This window comes from Gracilinanus agilis, chromosome 5 (assembly GCF_016433145.1).
Source record: "Gracilinanus agilis isolate LMUSP501 chromosome 5, AgileGrace, whole genome shotgun sequence".
In the NCBI taxonomy this organism is placed as follows: domain Eukaryota; kingdom Metazoa; phylum Chordata; class Mammalia; order Didelphimorphia; family Didelphidae; genus Gracilinanus; species Gracilinanus agilis.
The window spans coordinates 248,484,229-248,508,431 of NC_058134.1; the positions used below are offsets into that span (position 1 = coordinate 248,484,229).

A 24,203-nucleotide genomic window follows, 5' to 3' on the forward strand; every position below is an offset into this window, starting at 1 on the left:
TGTACCACCACCAAGACTAGAGGCATAAAGGACTAATATTTGTAAAGCACTTAGCATAGTGCTTGGCACATAGTAGGTTCTTTTTTGAAAAATGGTTTAGTTTTTTTCCCCAATTACACACAGAACCAATTTTTAACAGTTGTTATCTGACATTTTGTGATTCATCTTCTCTCCCTCCCTTCCTCCCTTCCTTCCTTCCATCCTTCCTTCCCCTTTTCTTCCTTCCCCCTTTTCTTCCTTCCCCCTTCTCTTCCTTCCTCCCTTCCTCCCTCCCTCCCTCCCTTCCTTCCTTCCTTCCTTCCTTCCTTTTTGAAGTACTGAGTGAGTTGATTGCTAACTCTACATGTGCATCTCCTTGAAAGTTGGGCTTGCCCTTCACGAATCCTTTGAATCCCCTTTCAGACATCAAGCCCTGGTGAAAATTGGATGTTGGAGTGAGATCTGTGCTCCTAAAATGACCTCTAAAGATAACTGTGAAGTTCAAAAGATCATAGAGACAGAACTACTAAAGCTTTAAACTATGGCAATCTGTGTGTATCTAATCCTGAGGCCACTGTGTGGAGCAGTAGGTAGACGCCTGACCTGGAGTCGGGAAGACTCATCTTCCTGTGTTCAAATCTGACCTCGGACAATTACTAGCTGTGATATCCGGTCAAGTTTCTTAACCCTGTTTGTCTCAGTTTCCTCATCTGTAAAATGAACTAGAAAAGGAAACTGGTCAATCTCTGCCAAGAAAATCCTCAATAGGGATCACAAAGGGTTGGACACAGCTGAAAAATGACTAGACAATAACCATGTCTAACCACTCAAAACTCCATTTGGGGGAATATTTTCCTGTATTCTTGGTCTTGGAAGAGGTAGTAAATATACGAGGAAGGTGTCTTAGGTATCCTTTTTTTCCAAGTCGGGCTCTCTATTTAAAGTGTCATGTTGGCTCAGTGCAAATATAATTAATGATGGGCATTCCCACTAGATTCCCACTAGAAACAAATTGAGGCATCTTGTAATTCCTTTTCCCAGGCAAGATAAGCATTTCTTTTGACAACTATGGTGACCACTTTCAACAGACTTATTCTTACCTCCTTTCTTCATTCAATAGGCCATCTACATCTTATAGCAAGGTTGCTAATATTAGCATTTTTCAAGTCCATGTTCTGTTGACAGTATAAGATTTAGTTTAATATCAATAACTCCAAGTATTATATTTTCTTTATTTATTATAAAATTTATTAATAATCACTTGAAGTAGAAAAAATAAACTAAAAGTAATAGAAGTTCAAACCTAATTTTCTAACAAAAAGTAAACCCACGTGTGTAGATTCTCCTACCTGGCATAAAGCCCACTTTCCCTGTTCAATCAGAGGAAAAGAGAGTGAGGGACAGAGCTACACAAAACTTATATCCTTCTTACGTTAGCACATAAGATGAGAAGTACATGGAAAGCCAGGATTTAGAGTTCTGGGGAGCAAATCCTCATTACACAAAAGGAATTTTTAAAGGGAAAACTTAATCTTTTTTCCCTATAAAAACATCATAACTTTTTAAAAATGCAAACTAGAATGAGATTGTCATTCTTTTTAGTATAATTATACAGCAGAGAATTATGGTAAGATGGCAAAATAGAGAAGAGAATATCTCACCCTCCAAATTCCCCCACAGATAAAAAAAAATAATGCCTCAGAGTCAACTTTAAAGAAGCAGAAATAGCTGAATCAGAAGTGAAAGTCTAACCCAGAACAATTTGAGAGGAAAGTCCTTGAAGTCCAGGTGGAGGTCTCACCTGATTGAAACAGAATTATCAAATCAACAAATAGTAAAAACACTATGGGCAGTTGTATAGAGGAAGACTTGCCTTCCTTTGTTAACAACTTCACTTGAGAGTTTACATATGAAGGGTAAAGAGCTTCAGAATCAACAAACAAGTCCTGGTCACAACTGTGTAAGTGGTGGGCTCATCTGGGGAATTTCTACCCATCCACTGCATGAGTATTGGGCAGCTGACCAATGGAATCCTTCCTGGCCCAGGTGTGCTGACCAGACACCACCCAATCTATGCTTCAGGAGAGGAGGGATGGGAAACAAACACAACTGGATGAGGATGGTTGCTGAGAGGTGAGAGTCCTACTGGCTCTGGTCACTCCCAGAAAAGCAGAGTCTCTCTTTGAAGTTCCAGTGTAGAGAGGCTTGCAATCGCCTGCAAGCCATAAGGAATAAAAATGTACTTCTGAAGGCCTTTGGTCAGGGCTCAAGGTAGAGAAGAGCACCAGAAGTTATTCTAGACTCTGGTGTGAGCTAGGTAAGTAAGGATTACACTTGGCTCTGGATTATAGGAACTGGAAGAACAAGGATGTCAAAGGCACCCAGAAAGGGATAAGGAAATAATACCACAAAACACCTGAAAACTCTGACATTATACCCCACACACAACAGGAATTTTTAAAGGGAAAACTCTCTTTTTTCCCCTATAAAACATCATACTTTGTTTTAAAATGCAAATTAGAATGAGATTGTAATTCTTTTTAGTATAATTATACAGCAGAGGATTATGGGAAGATGGCAAAATAGAGAAGAGAACATCTCATCCTCCCTGGAAGCAGAGCCTGACCACTATAATGCTAACAATTCAATCTCTTGGTTGCTAATTTTTTTCTATAGAACCCACCCATAAATTGCTACTTTGGAAGCAGAGAAGTTCAGCATTCAAATTCATATTACAGTGAAGTTAAAACACCTACTTCTAAAACATCAAAGAAAAACAAAATGGTTGCAAGATTTTGGAAGAACTTTAAAAAAGACTTTAAAAGCCAAATATTGAGAAAAAATTAGAAAAAAGGAAACAATATAAGAAAATCAAGAAAAAAGATCAAACAATTTGGAGAAAAAAGGCCCCAAAACTCACCAAAGAAACTAACTCATTAAAAATTAGAATCATTGGAGGAAGATGGGTGGCTCAGTGGATGGAAAGCCAGACCTAGAGGTGGGAGATCCTGAGTTCAAATCTGGCTTCAGATACTTCCTAGCTGTGTGACCCTGGACAAGTCACTTAATCCCCTTATCACTCTTCTGCCTTAGAACCAATATACAGTAGTGATTCTAAAACAGAAGGTAAGAGTTTTAAAAAAAAGAATTGGCAAAGGGAAACTAATGACTTCTTAAAGCAACAGGAAATAATCAAACAAAATCAAAAGAGTGAAAAAAAGAAAAAGAATATGAAACATGATTACCAAAACAACTGATCTGGAAAACAGATAAAGGAGACATAATATTAGAACTGTCAGATTGCCAGAAAGTTATTATCCATAAAAAGAATTTAGATATCATACTTCAAGAAATTATTAAGGAAAAAAGCCAGGAAGTTCTAGAACTACAAGGCAAAAATAGAAGTTCAAATTATCTACTGATTACCACCTGAAAGAGACTTGAAAATTAAAACTCACAAGAACATTATTGCTGAGTTCTATAGCTCCTAGGTTAAGGGGAAAAATACCACAAATAACCTGAAAAAAACACAACTGAAATGTTATGGAGCTATAGATAGGATAACCAAAAACTTAGTAGTCTCATCATTAAAAGAACAAAAGGCATGGAACAAAATATTTTGAAGAGAAAAGTTTCTAGGTTTATAATCAATGATAGCATCACCAGCAAAGCTGAACATAATCATACAAGGAAAAAATAGATATTTAATGAACTAAAGGGCTTTCACCTATTCCTGAGAAGAAGTTCAAAACTGAGTAAAACATTAGATCTATAAGAAGCATAAGAAGGTAAGCATGAAAGACAAATTATTAGGGATTCAATAAGGTCAAACCCTTTACTACTTATATATGAAAATGTTATCTGCAACCCTTAAGAATAATGTTACTTCTTGGGTAGTTTGAAAGAGTAATATAGATAGAAAATTTGAGGTTGAGTTGAATATAATGGAATAAAGAAAAAAATAGGATATGAAAAGGTAAAAGTATCTCATAAAAAGAGGTGTGAAAAAAGAACTATTATAGTGAAGGGGAGAATGGGATTGAGTACTTGTACTGCTAGAATCCTATTCTCATAAGATCTGAGTTAAAGGGTAAACAACACATACATTTAGATGGGTAAAAGTCTTCTTTCTTCCTCAGAAATAGGAGGGTGATGGGGACAAGATAAGGGAGGGACTCTTAAAGGTGTGTAGATAAAGAGAAGAGAGCAAAGGAATACAATGAAAGAGGGATTCTTAGGTGTACTTATTAAGCAATAAGAGGTAAAGATAAGAGAATAAGGAAGGGATTCAGACTCTTAAGAAGGTAGGATAGAATAAAAACTAGGAAGTAAAGGGGAGAGGATAAAGGAGAGACCCTTAGAGGGGAGAGTAGATTTAAAACTAGGAAGGCAATGGGAGAGAATAAGGTAAGAACTTTTAGAAGGGATGATGATTAGGGAGGTAGTAAACAGAAGAAAATTAGATTTCTGAGGAGTGACAGTAAAAAGAGAGGGAGAGAAAGGCAATGAGGAAAAACAATGTAGGAAAATACACAACTAGTCATTATAATTCTGAATGTGAAAGGGATGAATTTATCCATAAAATAGAAATTGTAGAAAAGATCAAAACCCCAAATCCAACAATATATTGTTTATAAGAAACACATTTTAAATTGACAGACACACAAAAAAAGAGGTTGGCAAAGAATGTACTATGCATCGACTGATAGAAAAAGAAAACAGAGATAGCAATCATAATCTCAAGGTTAAAACTAAAATAGGTCTAATCAAAATAGATAAGCAGGAAAACTATATTTTGTTAAGAGGTACCATAGATAATAAATCATTATCAAAATTAATTATGTACCAAATATTATAGTATCAAAAATTTCAAAGAAAAAGCTAAAGGAATAAGAGGTAGAAATATATAACAAAACAATAATAATGGGGGACTTCAGTCTTTCCTTTTCAGAACTAAATAAATCTAATCACAGATAAATAAGAAAGAAGATAAGGAAACAAATGGAATCTTAGGTAAGCTAAATATCATAAATATGTGGAGAGTTGAATGAGAATATGAAGGAGTGCATATTCTTTTCTGTGATATATGGTAACTTTGAAAAATTTGCCATATAATAGGGCACAAAAAATGTTTAGTTTAATGCAGAAAAGCAGAAATTTTATATACATCCTTTTCAGACCATAATATTAATAAAATTATATTTAATAAAGGATAATGAAAACTGAATAAAAATTACTTGGAGACTAAATAACTTAATCTTAAAGAATAAGTGGGTAAAAGAAAAAGTAATAAACAATAAATTATTTTGTTAAAGAGAATAATAATGAAACAACATATCCAAACATGAGACACAGCAAAAGCAGTAACTAACATAAATTTTATATCTCTAAATGCTTATATAAATAAACTAGGAAAACAATTAAATAAACTGAAAAGGAACAAATTAAAAATCCCAACTAAGCACCAAATTAGAAATCCTAAAATTTAGGGAAGATTAATAAAATTAAATGTAAAAAACCATTGAACTGATAAATAAAACTAGGAAGTTGGTTTTATAAAAAAAATCAACAAAACAGATAAACTATTGGTTTATATGATTTTTGAAAAGGAGAAGAAACTTGAATTATGAGCATTAAAAATCAAATGTGTGGATACACCACCAATGAAGATAAGATCCAAGAAATTTTAGAGGTTATTTTGCCCAATTATCTGCCAACAAATTTAACAATGTATGCGAAATGTAAGAATACTTACAAAAATATAAACTGCCTATACTATCAGAGGAGGCAGAAAATTTATATAAATTTATTCTACAAAAAAGAATTTGAACAATCTAAGATTGAACTTCCTAAGAAAAAAGCATCAGAACCAGATGGATGTAAAAATCTACCAATATTCAATAAATTAATTGGAGTAATAGGCAAAGGAGACTTACTAAACTCCTTTTATGAAATAAATATGGGGCTGATGCCTAAACCAGGAAGAGCAAAAACAGTAAGAAAATTATAGATCAATTTCATTAATGGATATTGATTCCAAAATCCTAAATAAAATACTAACTAGGAGACTACAAAAATATAAATTTTGACCAAACAAGATTTATAACAATAATGCAGGGATGATTTAATATGAGGAAAAACATCAATGTAATTGATTAATATCAATAATATCAATAATAAAAGTAATAGAAAACATATGGTTATAACAATAGGAAAAAATAAAAGTTTTGACCCAAAACTACACTCATTTCTATTAAAAAACTGGAAAGAATAGGCATAAATGTATTTTTTCTTAAAATGATTAGAAGCATCTATCTAAAACAAACTTTTTTTGGCCTACAGCCCCCTTTCCAGAAAAAATATTACTTAGCCCCCTGGAAATTAATTTTTTAATAGCAATTAATAGGAAAGATAAATGCACCTGTGGCCATCACAGCCCACCTGGATCGCTGCAGTGCCCACCAGGGGGCGGTAGAGCCCACTTTGGGAATCACTGGTCTAAAACTACCAGCAATTATTATTTATAATGGTGATAAACTAGAAGCTGTCCCAGGAAGATCAGGAGTGAAACAAGGATGTCTATTATCAGCAACACTATTTAATGTTGTATTAGAAATGCTAACAATAGTAAATAGAGAAGGAAAAGAAATTTAAGAAATCAAAATGGGCCAACAAGGTAATAAAGGTACCGCTTTATGCAGCGAAAAATCCTAGAGATTCAACTAAAAAGTTAGTAGAAACAACAAAAATTTTAGCAAAGTAGCAGGACATATATACCCATATAAATCACCAGCATTTTTCCATATCACTAACAAAGACTGGAAAAAAGAGATAGAAAGAGATACTCCATTGAAAATAACCATGGACGGAATAAAATACCTAGTAGTTTACCTTCCAAAACAAACCCAGGAACTACAGGAACATGATTATAAAACACTTTTGTTTCTTTATTTCCTATCCTAATTCCTTTAATTCTATTTCTTTTCTTATTGCCATAGTTAGCATTTCTAATACAATATTGAATAATAATAGTAATAATTGGCATCCTTGCTCCATCCTTAGTCTTGAAAAGTTATCTAGTTTAACTCCATTACAGATAAAGCTTGCTGATATTTTTAGATATATACTATTTATCATTTAAGGAAAGCTCCATTCTCTCTGGTGTTTTTTGATGCTTTTTGTCAAAGACTTTTTCTGTATCTACTGGGATAATCATAATCTGTTGGATTTGTTATTGATGGAGTTATTTATGTTGATGGTCCTAATAATGAACCAGTTTTGCATTCCTTGTATGAATCCCGCCTGGTAATAAAGCATGATCTTTGTGATATATTGCCATAACCTCTTTACTGGAATTTTATTTTAAAAATTTGCATTAATATTCATTAGCAAGGTTGGTCTATAGTTTTCTTTTTCTGGTTTTGATCTTCCTTCTTTAGGTAGATGTCCATACCATATTTGTGTTATAAAAGGAATTTGGTAGAATGCCTTCTTCAGTTATTTTCCCCAGTAGTTTATATGTATTGGGATTAATTGTTCTTTAGATGCTCTGTAGAATTCATTTGTTAATTCTTCTGGTCCTGGGGACTTTTTCTTAGGACTTTCAGTTTGTTCAGTCTCTTTCTCTGAGATGGGATTGTTTAAGTATTCTATTTCCTCTTCTATTAATCTAGGAAGTATTTATTTTTTGTAAATAGTCATCCATCTAACTTAGATTGTCAGATTTCTTGGCATATAATTAGGTTAAATAATTCCTAATAATTACTTTAACTTCCTCTTCATTGATTGTGTATTCACACTTTTCACTTTTAATTTTTTATATTGTTAATTTAGTTTTTTCTTTCCTTTTTAAAGTAAAATTAACCAATAGTTTAATCTGTATTCTTGGATTTTTATCTATGTTGGGAAAATAGAAGCTAATGAATCCATAGGACACCAGGAAACAATAAGATACAATCAAAAGAATAAAAAATAGAAGAAAATCTAAAGTACTTCTCTCAGGGGTGAAAACTGCCCTGGAAAATAGATCCAGAAGGGATAATCTAAGAATCACAGGAATGCCTGAAAACCACAATAATAAGGATTTTAAAAAGAGCCTGGGCATCATATTATAAGAAATCATCAGGGAAAACTGTTGGGATATCCTTGAATATGAGAAGAAAATCGAAACTGAGAGAATCCATCAATCACCTCCTGAAAGAGACTCCAAATAAAATATCCCAGGACTATTATAGTCAAATTCCAGAATTTCCAGGCAAAGGACTACAAGCATCTAGAAGCTGATAATTCAAATATCATAGAGCCCCTAGTCAGGATTATACAGTTTCTACATTAAAGGACCAGAAGGCATGGAATATGATATTTCAGAAGACAAAGGATCTAGAGCTATAAACAAAAATTACATAACTAGAAAAAAACTAAGCCTAATCCTCTAGGAAGGGGAAATGATGTACAATAAAATAAAGGAATTTCAGAATTTCCTGAATTAAAAAAAAATCAGAGCTGAAAAGAAAAATTGATAAGCAATTTCAATGCTCAAGAGAAGCATAAAAAAGAAAAAAAGAAAAATTTAAGGATTTCAATAAGATTGAATTGAGTACATTCCTAGGTTGGTGATAATTGGAATAAACAAGATACCTGTGATACTTAAGAGAGTCACTTAAAGTATGCAAGCTACCTAAAGCACTTAAGAGATTTAAGAATTTTTTCAGTATTTGAACAATTCAAATGAGTAAAGGTAGAAAGAAGGAAGGAAAGGTTCTGAATAGGACGAGCTGATTTAAAAAATCAAAGAAAAGGAAAGAGGAACAGAAAAGAAGAAAAGAAATGGAGAGATAGAAGGGAAGTAGGAAGGTAGGGGCAATAAGGAAAGGGGAGGAGATAGAAAAAAGGAGGGTGAATTATGGGAGCCAGGGGTTGAAAACAAAGTATCCTTGAATAGGTAAAGGCTACAAGGAGGCGGGGCGCAAATGGGGGGAAATGATAGAGGGAAACACAAGTATCATAACTTTAAATGTAAATGGGATGAACTTGCCCATAAAATGGAAAAGATAGCAGAGTGGATTAAAAACCAGAATCCCACAATATGCTTCTTATAAGAAATATTTAAATCAAGGTGACACATAGAGTAAATGTAAGGGGATGGAACAGTATCTACTATGTCTCAGCTAAAGTTAAAAAAAAGCAGAGATAGCATTCATGATCTCAGACAAAAGTAAACATCAATCTAATAAAAGAAAATAAAGTAGGAATTGACATCTTGATGAAAGGCATTATAGAATATGAAACAATTTCAACACTAAATATATATATATATATATACCAAACAAAATTGCTTACACATTCCTTTGTCCCCATAAAATTTCTCTATGGTTAGGGTTTCTTTTTAAAAATGTTTGCTCATTTTCCCAGTATTTTAAAAGGTAAGCTTTGTTCTCAGGAAGGTTAGGCCACCCTCTTAACTCCAATCCTTTCTTGATTCTACCCTTAGCCTTCTTTCTGGGTTTTTGCAAGTTTCAGTTCATCCAAGATGGTATAATAGCCTATAGGTTGGGAGCTCTGAGAGCTACCTTCAACTGCTGTTCCAAATATCCTCTGAGGATGGTGATAGGCTTGGGTGTAGGCTTTTGGTCTCACTCTGGGCCTGATCAAGTCAGGCACACAGCACACATCAGATTACCCTGCTCTAGGGCTCTGCCTTGAGCTTTTGGCAAGGGAATCAAGGGGCACAGCTTTGGGTCCATGTTGTAATATGGAAAATGGCAGGGTGGAATTTCTGCAGTATCTTGCAGGAATTCCACCCTGCCATTTTCCATATTACAATGTCCTTACCTCAAGGCTGAGGGGTGACTCATGGCCTTGCTTTGGGCCCACCATATCAGGCTGCACAGCACAGACTGCCCTGGGCTGGAATTCTCAACCTCACTGCAGGTTTGCTTGGAACTTTAAGGGTTGTGCATTGGGTTGGACTGCTATTTTCCCAGGCAGGGTCTCAGGGTCTGGATGTTGACTTGGGCTCAGATTCAGAACTTGTCCCAGTAGATGTGGGGTGGAGGGGGTCTTGCTTCTTCCTCATTGTTGTAGCTTTCTGCTGGTTATGGTCCCCTCTTAGCCCAGTACCCCAGATGTTCTCTGTCTACATTTCAGGTTGTTCTCTTCTTGAACTTTGCTTCACTATGTTTCCTTGTTGGTTCTTTTATTCCTATTTTCATTTTGGGGAATTATTTTAAGCTTGTTTGGACAGGATTCTCATGGTGGTTTCAAGCTTTCGTGCTTATACTCTGCCATCTTGGCTCTGGAGAGCTTCTGCATTCCTAAAGGAGAATTTGCAAAAGTTACCGGAAGAAATAAGTAGAAAAATATTGGGGTATCAAACTTCCCCTCTCAGAAGTAGATACATCCAATCAAAAAATAAATAATAAATAAGTTAAGGAGGTAAAAAGAACTTTAGAAAAATTTGATATGATAGTCTTCTGGGAGAAACTGAATAGGATAGAAAGGAATATACCTTTTTCTCAGCAGGATATGGGGAAAATTTATATCTCTAAATTCTTATATGAATACAAAGAAAAAGTATAGGTCAATGAATTGGGCATGCAACTAAAAGAAAAACTACAAAAAGAACAAATTAAAAATCACCAATTAAACACCAAATTGGAAATTCTGAAATTCAAGGAAGAGATTAATAAAATCGACAGTAAGAAAACCATTGACACTTAGGTAGCTCAGTGACTTGAGAGCCAGGCCTAGAGGTCCTGTATTCAAATCTCGCCCTACATATGTTCCTAATTAATTTTGAGATATTAGATAAGCCTTAATTTCTCCATTAATAAAAACAAAGACTTGAAATAGATGACCTTTAAGATGTCCTCAAACTATAAATTGTGCTCATGAGACCAACCTGGTGAATATGATCATTTTGTGAACTTTCAATTCTGTCCCCAAATTTGAGTCATATTTAATTTTTTTTGTGGGGAGATGAAAAGGAAGGGAGTTCAAAAGAACAGGAGGTATTCAGACAAGAGTAGTGATGACAGAAGTATGATGTATTCATATGATATATTCAAGTACATGTAAATCTGTCAAATTGCAGAAAGATTCAACTTTTTTTTTAATTAAGGAAATATTAAATTTTTTTGTTTACTTCCTGAAAGTACAATTAGAAAGAATTTGTGGAATTTGTAGAGTCAGACTGTGGTCCAAATAAGAAGGAAAAAAACAAAAATAAACTTCAGAGAGTCAGAGCTAACCAAAAGTTGAATGTGCTTGCCTCAGAAGGATTCCCATTACTAATGGTCTTCAATCAGAGACTGGATGAAAGTTTGGAATGTTATAGATGGATTTTTCTTCATTGACCTAGATGAATTCCAAGATAACTTTAAATTCTGAGATGATGTGACTCTGGAAATAGCAAACACTTACTTTACTCTTCGACTCTAAGGTTGAAATTGTTTCTTATGTTTACTGTTGGCCTCCTTGGCTCCCTTACCTTCTAGGTTGCTCCTTCTCCCTTGGCATTTCAGAGAATGAATAATAGAACAAATGGTTACTGGAAAGGAGGAGGAGGAAAACTGTGGAAGTAACAGCATCAGCATACCGCTTCATGAAGGGTATGAAAGAAGAAAAAGTGTAAGAAAGAAAAAATTTAAAAAGATAAATTTAAAGAATATAACATAGAATTTGGAAGAAAAGGCAGACTAAAATCAAGATAAAGGGAACAAAAGGGGAATAAAGGAAGCCTTAAATTGGACAAGACTGATTCGAATTCTTGGAGTGATATTAATTTTTTAAAAAATCACATTTGCAAATTTTCTAACTTCGAAGGCAAAGGCATGGAAGAAGGGATCTGTTAAAAAGACTACTGGATTGGGAATGAAAAGCAAAACAAAAAAACCCTGCAATTTAGTTGCAGTTCTGCCATTTCAACTCTGTGACCTTGAGCAAGTCACATTTTCTCTGAGTTCTGGTTTCCTTTTCTGTAAAATGAGGATCAGAGCACTGGCACTGCCTATATTCCAGAATTATTGGGAGAATTAAATCAAATTATAGGATAGTATATATTTCTAACCCTAACCCTAACCCTAACCCTAACCCTAAATTCGTTTCTAACCCTAACCCTAACCCTAACCCTAAATTCATCCCGATTTCTGAAAGGGATGATGGGATCATTCTGATCCATCCCCTCATTTTTCAGATGGGGAAACTGAAAACTAGAGAAGTTAAGTAACTTACTCAAAGTCACATAGGTAGGAAATGATTTAGAGATTTAAATAGGTATAGATGGGGTTTGAACTCATGTCCTGTGACTACACTATTCCTTCTTTCCACTCTAATATTCTATCAAGATTTTCTTAGCCATATAGAAATGTGAGCTTCTATTATTTTCAGCCACAAAATTGTATTCATTCTTTGGGATATCATATACCTCAACTGTCAGTCTTATATTATGGTGTTACTTAAATCTACAAAATATGTCAATTTGTGGGTATCTATGGGAGTATGGGAGAATTGAGAGAATAGGAGAGAGCAGGGTCAACTTCAACAAATGGCATTTAGACTTACCCATAGTATCCAGTAAAATATCAAAATATGAGAATCTTTCAACTAAAATAAATTTCTGATGTTATACTTTTATGAAAATAAAAAAATAAACCTTACATAGCTTTTCAAGCTGGAAATCAGGAACCAAAACTGTTTTACTTCCTCAGTTATTATCAATAACAGCAATTTTCACAATTTATTTAACATCCTTATCTCAGATATACTTTCCCAAGATTCTCCTAAACATTCCGGGGAAAGCTCCCTATATAACACCAGTAATCTTATTTCCTGGGGTTTAATATCTCAAACAGAAGAGACTAAAATAACTAGAGATGGAATTAATTAGTCCTAGGGGTTGGATAATTTTCTAACATAATGGGAGCATGGAAAAACAACCATGGAGGTCATTCCTTGAGGTTTCTCATCTTGTCTGGACGTGTATTCCTTACCACAGTCAGCTGGCATGGCTGCTTCTAGTTTGGGTTAGCAATGGATACGGCATAAATGGCTCTTCTGTGAGATCAGCAATAAGGATCTAATTTATAGCATACACATACATATAAAACAAAAAAATATTTTCTTAATTTAGAATAGCACAGCATTGAAGAAAAGCTCCTGTATGACCTACTAAAGAGCCTACCAGTGTCTTTGTATTTCTTTGCCAAGCTATACAAAAACATTGGTTCTATGCATTGGCAAAGGATCGAGGAGGGAATAACAATGTGGGTGACACTCCTAAGCAGCTATTTGATTGAATTATTCTTTAAACTGGTAATGCCACCTAGCATACAATGCCATTAAGATCTGAGTTCAAGTTCCATCTCTGACATATCCTAGCAAGTAATTTGATCTTTCATTGACAATTCTCTAAGACTCTTAATGTAGGTAGAGACGAGGGATCTTTGTTTATGTGGAGGTATCTTACACACTGGGAGTTTACCCATCCTAATGAAATCCCAGGTCTGGATTATTATTTTTTCTTTCTCCTGTTAAAAAAAGTTATCTATTCCTCACTCTGTCCATCCCTTCTTAAAAAAAACACTTGAGATTCATTTATAGGAGTTTTCTGACCATAATTTCTTGAATTTTTATAAAGCATTAGCACTGTAGATCAAAAAATATTTTGACTAGTTATTTAGAAATTTTTACTTTATGCTAATACAATTTCATCTAGTCCTACTCAATCTATACAGAGTTCACAACAAAAAAGTAAGAGGAAAAAATAACATTTCTATGATCCAAAGATAATGGAGGAGTTTTTTTTTTAATTTGAATTACATATATTGGTTGTCTCTACTGCCCTGGTTTAATGTCCATTGCCAGCTCTTGAATTTAATTTATGCTGTGTAATCTTGTAGACTGGGCATTAGATTCCTATGGAAATTCTGGCAAATATCGTGAGAAGATAACTTTAATGAAAGCTTTCTTTAGACCACTCAGGAAAATGGCAACATTCATTAAAACAAAGACAGATGCCTTGGCTACTAGGATTATTGACTAAAATCTTTAAACTTATTCTTAGTTGAATTCCTTGCCTCCACTGAGGGGATATATGAAGGAAAATTTAGAGAGACAAAATCAAAAAGTGAGACAGCCATGGCCAGATGGAGAAAAAGACACAGTAGAAAAAAGAAAAAGTAGAAGGAGGCTTGGGAGAGAAGGAAGAATTCTGAGAAGAGGAAAATGGATCTGTTAGTAAGAAATAGCCAGGAGTAAAGATTTAGGTGAAACACCAAACAGACTCTGCAAATAAGTAGAAGGAGTCTTGGGAGAGAAGGAGGAATTTTAAGAAGAAAAAAATGGGTCCTTGGATAAGAAATAGTCAGAAGGAAAGATTTAGATGAAATGCAGAATAAACTCTGTAGAGAAGAAATTTCTCAGAAAGGAGACTGAGTGAGATAGATACTGGCAAAACTATTGGAACTAAAGGGGCAAAAAAGCAACCATGATCAAAAAGTATTTTTCAGCTTGGGAATAGAACATTGAGGGCTAGACTTAAGTGCTAAGCCTGAAAAAAGAGGAGAGAGAGAGCCAGGAATACAGATGGAGGAAACCGTAGAATATATTGGAGAAAACAAGGGTTTTTATTTATAGGATACTCTACCCAAAGAAATAGAAAATGTCAAACCAAAGAAGGAGCCATATTTGATCATAATCTTTCTGGCCAAGAGGATGTTAGAATCACATATTTGAGGTTAGGAATCTGTTCTTTAACTCATATTGTTGACCTATATCTCCCTGCCTTCCTAACTTATCCTTTCTCCTCTCTACCCATCACACCACCTTTTTTTTTTTTTTAAACTTTTGGAATGGTGAGAGGAGAAGAAAGAGTTGTCATTTTTAGAATAAGCAGGCAAATATCAATATTTGTTCAGTTCACCAGCACTAATTTTTTTTAAAAGTGACAACAATAATAGCTAGTATTTTAAAGTTTGCAAAGTGCTTTACATATAGTTAACTTATTTTACCTTCCTAACAATTCCAGGACACAAGTAATATTATCTCCATTTTTCAGTTGATGGAGCTGAATCATATTAAGATTGTGATATCCTCAGGATCACACAAATAATGAACTCAAGTCTTTCTGACTGCAATTCTGACACTTTCTCCACTGGGCCACCTACCTATTTATTTAATGATAATTTTTTGGTCATAAGGGAAGAGGAACCTACCTCTCCGCTATTGTTTCCATAAGAAAGGGCTTGGAGGTTGGATGAAGGGTCACAGTTACCAAACTTCCCCCTAAATCTTTTCTACAAAACGACCACAGAAAATACCAAATCAAATTCAACAGAAAAACTTACCAAAAATTTTCAAGGCATTTTAAAGAGAGGTCTGTATATACTTGTGTGAGAACTAGTTGGGAGCAAGGGGAGCAGATGGCCACAGGATTGGGCCATTTGACAGTTCTGAGACACAGTTCAGGGCAGAGAGGAACAGTTGTGGTTGAAAGGGAGCAGAGAATCTACCTGGGTAAAGACCAGAGTGCAGAGTAGAAGGGTAGTGAATAGAACAGAATTTTCTGTAGATCACTTCTTCTTATAAGGACTGAAAACCTGTATGTCTCCACACTGATCTACAGAAACTCAAACTAGCCATCATTCTCAGAGGTAAGTAGTGCCAAAGTCAAGAAATAGTCTGGGAAAATTGAGCAAACAACAAAAAGAACCTGATCACAAAATTTTCTATGGTGGCAGTAAAGTTCAAGACACAGACTTAGAAGACAGTGACTTGAAAACATCTACAAGTAAAGTCTCAAATAAAATTTTAGATTGTATACAAGCCCAAAGAAATTCCTAGAAGAGCTAAAAAAAGACTAGAAAGGGAGGGGATAATTTAAAACCAACTAAGAACAGTAGAGGGAAAGTGGGGAGAGAAAATGAGAGCTATACAAGAACATTATGAAGAGAACTGATAGCTTTGTAAAAGAGGCCCAAAAATATACTGAAGAAAACATAAAAATCAGAATTGATCAAATGGCAAAATAGCTACAAAACTTCATTAAGAAAATAATTTCTTAAAAATTAGAATTGGTCAAATGGAAGCTAACGTCTCTATGAGACATCAAGAACCAATAAAACAAAGTTGAAATGCTGAAAATATAGGAAAAAAAAGAAATATCTACTAAGAAAAACAATTGCCTGGACTTCTAAGACCACCGATTACAGTTGAGTTGTCTGACTCCATAAGTGAAGAAAATTTTCTTCCTGGAGTCTCCCACAAAAAATTGAAATTACATTTTTAGAACAAAATAAACAAATAAGAAATTACACATACATTTAGAGATACATACACCCAGTATTAAAGACCAAGAGTCTATAGGCAAGCATTCTAATTCTGCCTCCATGATGACAAATATTATTTTGGGGTTCTTCTTATATACTTTATATTTCAGTTTGTGTAGTTTCAATACAGGAATACAATGAAATTTGTGGGATTATAGGATCATAAATTCAGAGTTAAAAGGGACCTTAGAGATCATCTAGACTAGCCCTTCATTTTCCAGATGAGGACACTGAAGCTTTAATATTTTCATGACTTGTCCAATGTCACACAGAAAGTAATTTTGATTCATAGATTCAAAGCAAGAAAGGACCTTGCAGTTCATCTTGTCCAGCCATCCCATTAATCAATCAGTCAAAAAGTATTTATTAAGCACATAATATATTCCAGGAACTGTGTTAGGCTGGGGAAATAGGTATAAAGAATGAGCCAATCCCTTCTCTCAGAGAATTTACATTCTAATAAGAGAGACAAAAAATACAAAGTCACACAGGAAGTATCAGAACTGTAAGTCCATGATATCAATCATATCTCATAATTTGCATAAGGGTTAGTCAAGATGTAACTGAAAATACTTTGAAAAAATATATAGCCCAATTCAACGAATGTGAAATTATCACATAGAGTTTACATATTTTTGCCTGTAGTTGAAAAACATTTAGATTTTAGATTCTAATTTATATTTTAAAAGGCGGAGGATACCTTGTAAAAAATCAGAGTAGAGCTGAAATATATCCACAGAAGTATTTAATTGATTTTTTTAACCACTTTAATACTTTGTTGCATTTAGTTCAGTTAATGATCTTTGAGACAGTGAGTATATTTTCTCTGGTATCCTATTGAGGATTGGGATTAAGGTAGCTGGAAAGATAAGCTTTCTTGATTTCTAAAATAAATTTGCTTTTCAGTTAAAATTTTAAGTCAATCTTCAGTGATAAACTCTTTAATTTTTCTATTTTAACAAAGGATATTCGATCCAATAGCAAATCTTTGCAGAGGTTGCATACCCAGAAATGGATGTGAGTCATGTGGTTGGCTTTGATTCACTATAAACCACAGAAAATATTGCAGGTTGCCATTTCTGCAGCACACGCACTTTCATATGGGACTTTGGAAACAGAATTGTAAGCTTCATAGAAAATACATCTTATCCCTGACACAGAGACAAAGATCTAATATATTCATTTCGCTCCTCAGGAAAAAAAGAAAAATTGAAATGTTGGTGGCTCTGAAAGTTAAATAGGCATAATTATGTGTGGCTTTGAGGTTCATTATTTCTGCTGGTTATTTCACCAGCAGAACATTATATGGGAAGCAAAAAAAATACATTTTTCTTTTGTGAGGCCCTGAACTTTTTACTTCTCTTCTATTGGAAATATCTTTTTAGAAATATGCTTTTCACTCCATTTTAAATCAAAATTTTTCATTAAAAAATCGGTAAGGCAAACATGTCTACATTTCATGTCCCCTCATTAACAATATAAAATCCTGAAAAATGAAATGAAATATTATTATTGATGTTTGATAGTGTGAATACCATGGAGGATCACAGAGCTTATTCTTTCTGGAATTGGGCCATCACCCACCAAAAGGGCACCAGGGAATCCATTTCTTCTTTCCAAAAGAGGAATGGGAAGTTTTCACATAAGTGTGTTCAATGGAATCCAGTTAATTTTTTTTTTATTTCACTAATATTTCTGGATACTTTTTTCTTACTGAAGTCACTTCATCTGTTGTGCTTAAATTCCTGAGCTTGAGGACCCAATAAATTAAAATAATAATATTGTTAGGATGCCAAATTATACAGAATTATGATGGAACAGTGGTACACTTGGGCCAAGATCTTCCTTACCACTTCAAGGAGTAACCCCACTCTACCCTGATCATTGCTAGCCTTGGAAACAAAAAATAAAGCAATACCCTTATACTAAGGCTGGAAAAAGAATGATAATCAACTGTTCTCTATGACTATTTAGACCAAAACTCCTTTTCCCGACAATTCTTGTACCACCATTTTTGCAGTGTCTGGTAGACAGAGCCTCTCACTTTTCCAATTCTGTTTTCAGAACCTAGCACAGTACATGACATTTGGTAGATGAGTAATAAATGCTTGTTGATTTTGAATCATTGATTGAAGAATAAAGAATGGTAAGAAAGTTGGAAAGGTCTTTCCAAAATAAATCAAAGAGGGAAAAGGGCAGGGGCAAAAGAATAAGGTTCAACATATGTTATTAACATAACAGCACTATGATCACATTAAAGGGAAACAAATGAAAGCTGGACATGGTGACACAATTTTGTATATCTTACTGCTATAAAAAATCATTGAACTTGGGAATTCTGGGCTCCAAAAAGTCTAAGATTCAACTGATGTCCTTTTTGTCTGGAATCAACCATTGTGAGATCCAAGGCAGAGGACTTAGTGGAGAGCAGCATCTTACAGCCTTAGTGATCTCATCTGTAAAGTAGGAAATATAGTGAAGATGGTCTTTGAAACTTAATTTCTGTATTTTCCATCTTCAATTTGCTCTTACTCAGATAATGGAAAGAAGGTTATGAAGGGTGATAGTAACAGTAGTCAAGAGACTCCTGACTGGTCTGCCACTTTTCCTAATGATTTTTTTTTCTAGATAATATCATATATTTACTATTTCTCAGGACCAAGTCATCTTGGAGTTGTGTGTAGCCTACTCATCACTTCTCTGCATCACTTCATTTCCCTTTGTGAAACCCACAGTTTTAGTACTTTAGAGACTATGGTTCTGTGTTTCTTAGTCATAGAGCAAAACTAGGAGAATGTAATTTTTCTATACTTTAATTGATCGATGTTCCCATTGATATGATACTCTATTCAAACAGGAAAATCTTTACAACTAATATCTCCAACAAGAGACTAAAAGAAAACTACATAAAAGACCAAAACAAATACTTAAGATTATAAATTATACCTCAAAATTGATTCTGAAGAATCTGAATATTTTCCTCCAACTCTTGAAGTATTGAATAATATATGAAATATTACTGCAAATAGAAATAATAAATATCTAAATCAAGAAACTTAGAGGTCTTAGAAAATTGACTTCAATAAAAAAGAAATGCTAATAGTTTTAGAGACCAAGGGGGGAAAACCCAGTAAATATTGCTGGTGAAGTTTTGTATTGGTCCATTTCATTTTTGGATTACAATTTAGAATTATATGAGAAAAGTAGAACTACTTATAGCTTTTGATTGAGAGATTTCACTGTTAGGCTTATGTGCCAAGGAAGTGAAAGACTAGAATTTGCTAGAATATTCAGAGCAACACATTTTGGGGTGGCAAAACCCTGAAATGAAACGGGTGTTCATCAGTTGAGGGATGGTCAGACAAATTGTGGTTTGTGAATGTAATAGAAAAATTTTTTAATGTATGAAATGATGATTCAGAAGAACATGGCAAGATATATTCACTAATATGACCTATTACTGTCCAACTTCTCATCAAAACTAAACAGAGCCACCTAGAAATCTTGTCTGATAGAATTAATCAACCTTACTTTGAATTCCCACCTGGGGCTATTCTGTCTTAATTTGCAACTAAATGACTATAAAAATGCTTGGCTTATTATATTTGGCTGACTCTAGACCAGACCATACTTTATATCCCAAAATTTCCATCTAGTCATCTGCCATCTTCCTTGTTTTACTTTTAATTTGTCCATCCACTTCTTGTTCTGAACATAGGAATCACATTACTACTATCAATAATTCTGTAAAGGGCATGTTAATTGACTGCCCTATAGATCAATTCACCATCTCTCTATGATACCTCCTTTGAAAATTCCCTCCTTGATAAGTGTTATTTTCCCATGTGAAAATTTAAGTTCCTTTAGAGCAGTGGCTCCCAAACTTTTTTGGCCCTTTCCAGAAAAAAATATTACTTAGTGCTCCCTGGAAATTATGAAACTATTTATTGAACTCAGAATAGAATGTAATACAAAAAAAGTGTGGCCATCACTGCCTCCCTGGATCACTGCATCACCCACCAGGGGGCAGTAGCGCCCACTTTGAGAATCATTGCTTTAGAGCAAGAACTGTCCTCTCTATTATTATAATTTTAGCACTTAGCATAATGTTCCAAGTGCTTTTTTGTGCATATATCCTTCTATTTATCCATCCATTCATCCATTCAAATTATAGAGTGAAATAAGCAAAACCAAAAGAACCTTATATTCAATGTCTATAATATACATAAAAAGAATATTAATATGAAACTGAAAGTTTCACAAGTACAATGACTAATGATGATGATGATGATGATGGTCTATATTTATTTGATGAATTTATATAGGTTTGTGAAGTTCTTTAAAAATATTACCTCATTTTATTCTTAAAGAAAGCCTAAGAAGAGTCCCTAATTTATGGGCTTAGGAAACTAAGGCAAACACAAGTTAATTGAATTGCCCAGAGTCATACAAATAATGAGTATCTGAGGTGGGGCTTAGAGTCAAGTTTTTCTGATTTCAGGTCCAATTCTTTATCCACTGTGCCATCTAATTGCCTTGAAGCTGAGGCAGAGATATGGAAATGCACAGCTCTACTTTCTTTGGAGAGATGGAAGATTATGAGAGAAGAATGATGTGTGTGTTGTCAGATGTGGTTGTTTTTCCATATGGTATTGCTTTAAAGTTTTTCTTTTTAGTGAGTGTTCAGTGGGTGGGGTAATACATCCAGAAATTACTAGGCTATATTTAAAAGAAAAGAATAATATTTTAATTAAAAAAATCAACACAGAAATGCTACACAATTTTTCAAATACAAAATATCCCAGTTTTTTCTACCTTTACAGTCTTGGACTGATATTATCATTCATTCATCTTCAGTGTCCTTCCAAGACATAGATAATTATGGCTAAATCAATGATTCCGTTATCTAATTTCATTTCATGGGATAAACAATAAGAAAAATGCAAACTTAAACAACTTTAACATTTTAACTCTCACCAAATATTGAAGAGACTATGAGAATAGAAGCACATTGATATCTACTTAATTTTTAATCCATTACCCTTTCCTGTGCTGATTATTTTATGTGCTTATGGATCAAAATTGAGGACACTTTAAGCACTTGATGCAATCATTCAAAACCTTCAGAAAACAGAAAGTCATATATTTTCACATTTGGACTCTGACCAAGACATTATCCATGACAGTTGAGAAGATTTTGGATAACCAATCCTCTCCCCGATCCCCACCCCTGCCCCAGTTTTCTTATGCCCTGTTTAAGTTGATAAAAACTTTTTTGAATAAATAGAAAAATATCTCCATTTTTGCACCTATCAGTGCTTCTTATATGATTGTATATAGTTATTGGAAACATCTTATCAGAAGGGAACTTTCGACACTATTTTTATCAACTAGGGTAAATTCTTGTTTGAAATAAAAACAAACAAGTAAAATCATAAACACCTTGTATCCTTTCTGCCTTTCATTCATTTGCTTAATGGTATAGCCCTGGTATGCTTTATAGAATTGTTTTCAATTTTTTGTATTGTTCTTCATGTTCTCATCATAGAAAAATTATAAAACCTACTAAATAAAAAAAAGGATTGGTATTGTGTACCTGCCCGTTAGATTTAAGACTAGTTTGTATGTTCTAACAAAAAGGTTTAATGTTAATGAAAAAATATGTATGTAGGCTGGATATTCTCTCTACTTCTCCCTCTTTAAGGGTGACAAACCCTGATTTTTTTCTAATCATTTAGTATCTTTCCCTCTTGAAGATTTCTTTAAAAAAATCATCTATTGATGCTTTCAATACTGCATTTCATTTTCCCTCTATTTGTTATCTTTGTAGTTTAATTTTTAAATGTGTTTTTAGAATGATTTAGCTCACATGGGTCTCACTCCATGTTTTCTGCATATTTAACTCCACCTTGGTTTTTTGTTGTTGTTGTTACATACATGCATGAGAGCCTATAATGTTAAGCTATCATCTTCCATTATGTTACTCAAATAGATTTTATATTCTGACTTTGCCCTTAGCTGCTAGATCCTTTTATTTTGCAAAGAGTGATATTCGCCAGATAAGTTTGTTTTATCTTAAAAAAACAGGTTAGGCTGGCAATTCTTTTGCATTGATTAAACTGTATAAGAAATGTAGATCTGGGCAGCTGGGTAGCTCAGTGGAGTGAGAGTCAGGCCTAGAGACAGGAGGTCCTGGGTTCAAACCCAGCCTCAGCCACTTCCCAGCCGTGTGACCCTGGGCAAGTCACTTGACCCCCATTGCCCACCCTTACCAATCTTCCACCTATGAGACAATACACCGAAGTACAAGGGTTTAAAAAAAAAAAGAAATGTAGATCAATAGCTTTACCTTTATCTATATCCTATTGTCCAGACTCAATGACTTTTTAGAATACTCAGATTAAAACTGTTGTAATTATATGTGGTATATTCTAATCCTTACCTTTCCTTTTAATTTACCATTGACTGATTTTTGCTCTACCTAGTTCATTATCTAATTATGCAGAGAAAGGTGATTTAGAAATAAGTCCCAAGTCAGGAAATAGATACTTTATATTGTTTAAAATACAGCCAATTTCATTAAAAATTATTTATTTGTCAAATTCAAGGTTTTATAACTCTTTTTTGGAAGGAAATATTTATTGCATACATAGGTGAAGCTACTAAGTAATCTTCAAGATTTTGGTCTTTTTTTCCCCTTAAAAACAAATCACATTTTCCCTGTATATATTTTTCGATATACTCTCCAGTTGATTTTCAAATTGAAGTCACTGTTGAAATGTTTCAGAGGATTCTAAATTCTTGGATTTAGATTTCTCCTTTTCATTCTCCATAAAAGATGCTGGTGGATAAACAAAGCTATATGCATCTTTATATTGGTCTTTTTTGTTTATTGCTAGCTTGACTATTAGGCAAAATGATCCCAAAGTCCATAGAATAATGTTTTTTTTATTACTTCTAAGTATTATGATGAAATTAAATTGACAGCTCCTTTATTTTTTCTCTCTAAAGTTGATCCATTTATTTGCCACTCCTATCTTAGGACAGATCTCAAGGTGGAAAGAACTTCAGAGTCCAAAATATGCTAAAGCCAGCTCTGACAGATTTTGTGAGCTGGTTAAAATTTTAATTGGGAGTATTTGCAGCAACTGCTATGTTTGCGTTTGATTTATTATTTTGTCAACTATCTTAGATAAAATAAAGTGATTGAGAAAATTTTAATAATGCAGATTAGACTTAACAGTATATCATGCACATTTCTTTTTTAGGAGATCTGCTTATTAAACATTTACTAGCACATTTAAAGGCTATAAATTTGTCATTTTAAGAAAGGACAACTGAAGTTGAGTTTAAGGGGACTTGACAAAAGTCAAAAGAATAGTAAGTGGAAGAGGTAGGACACATTTATTGGTTTACACAGGCTATATATGATCCATTTTTATTTTGAGGGGTCTTAGAATTGGGTTACAAAAATGATCAATATCCCAAAATCAAATTTACTGTCTTGAAATGTAATAAGTTACTTGTTAATGGAAATATATGAGTTAAGGCTGAATATCTTCCTTTCCAGAGTATTACAGAGACAATTTCTGCATTGGGTTAGAAATTTTACTATATTGTTTTTAAGATTGCTTATGACTTAAAACTTCTAGGATTCCATTGAGATGAAACTAGCCTTAAATCTACCTGGCAGGTACACAAAATCCATTCTATGTTATTTACTATATTCCATGAATTCACATTTTCTAAGCCCTCCTCTATGCAAGATTGGCACCACTGAGAATTTTTTCCAGCCTAAGGCAAACTTGCACAGCTAGCTAAAGTAATTGCATTGTGGGATGTTATTTTTCTACTTAAATATACTTGTGGTCTAGAGAGAACTCACTACTTTATAGCTGT

The 24,203-nt window shown here is 33.9% G+C and overlaps 1 protein-coding gene across 1 annotated transcript in view; it reads left to right on the top strand.

Annotated features, from left to right (window-relative positions):
- SLC6A15 (solute carrier family 6 member 15) overlaps positions 1–14,020 on the top strand; it is a 64,997-nt gene extending 50,977 nt beyond the window's left edge. Inside the window, exon 5 of the mRNA XM_044679174.1 lies at positions 13,878–14,020. Within this exon, the coding sequence (XP_044535109.1) occupies positions 13,878–14,020 (143 nt within the window). The remainder of the gene's footprint in view (positions 1–13,877) is intronic.
- The last annotated feature ends 10,183 nt before the right edge of the window (positions 14,021–24,203 follow it).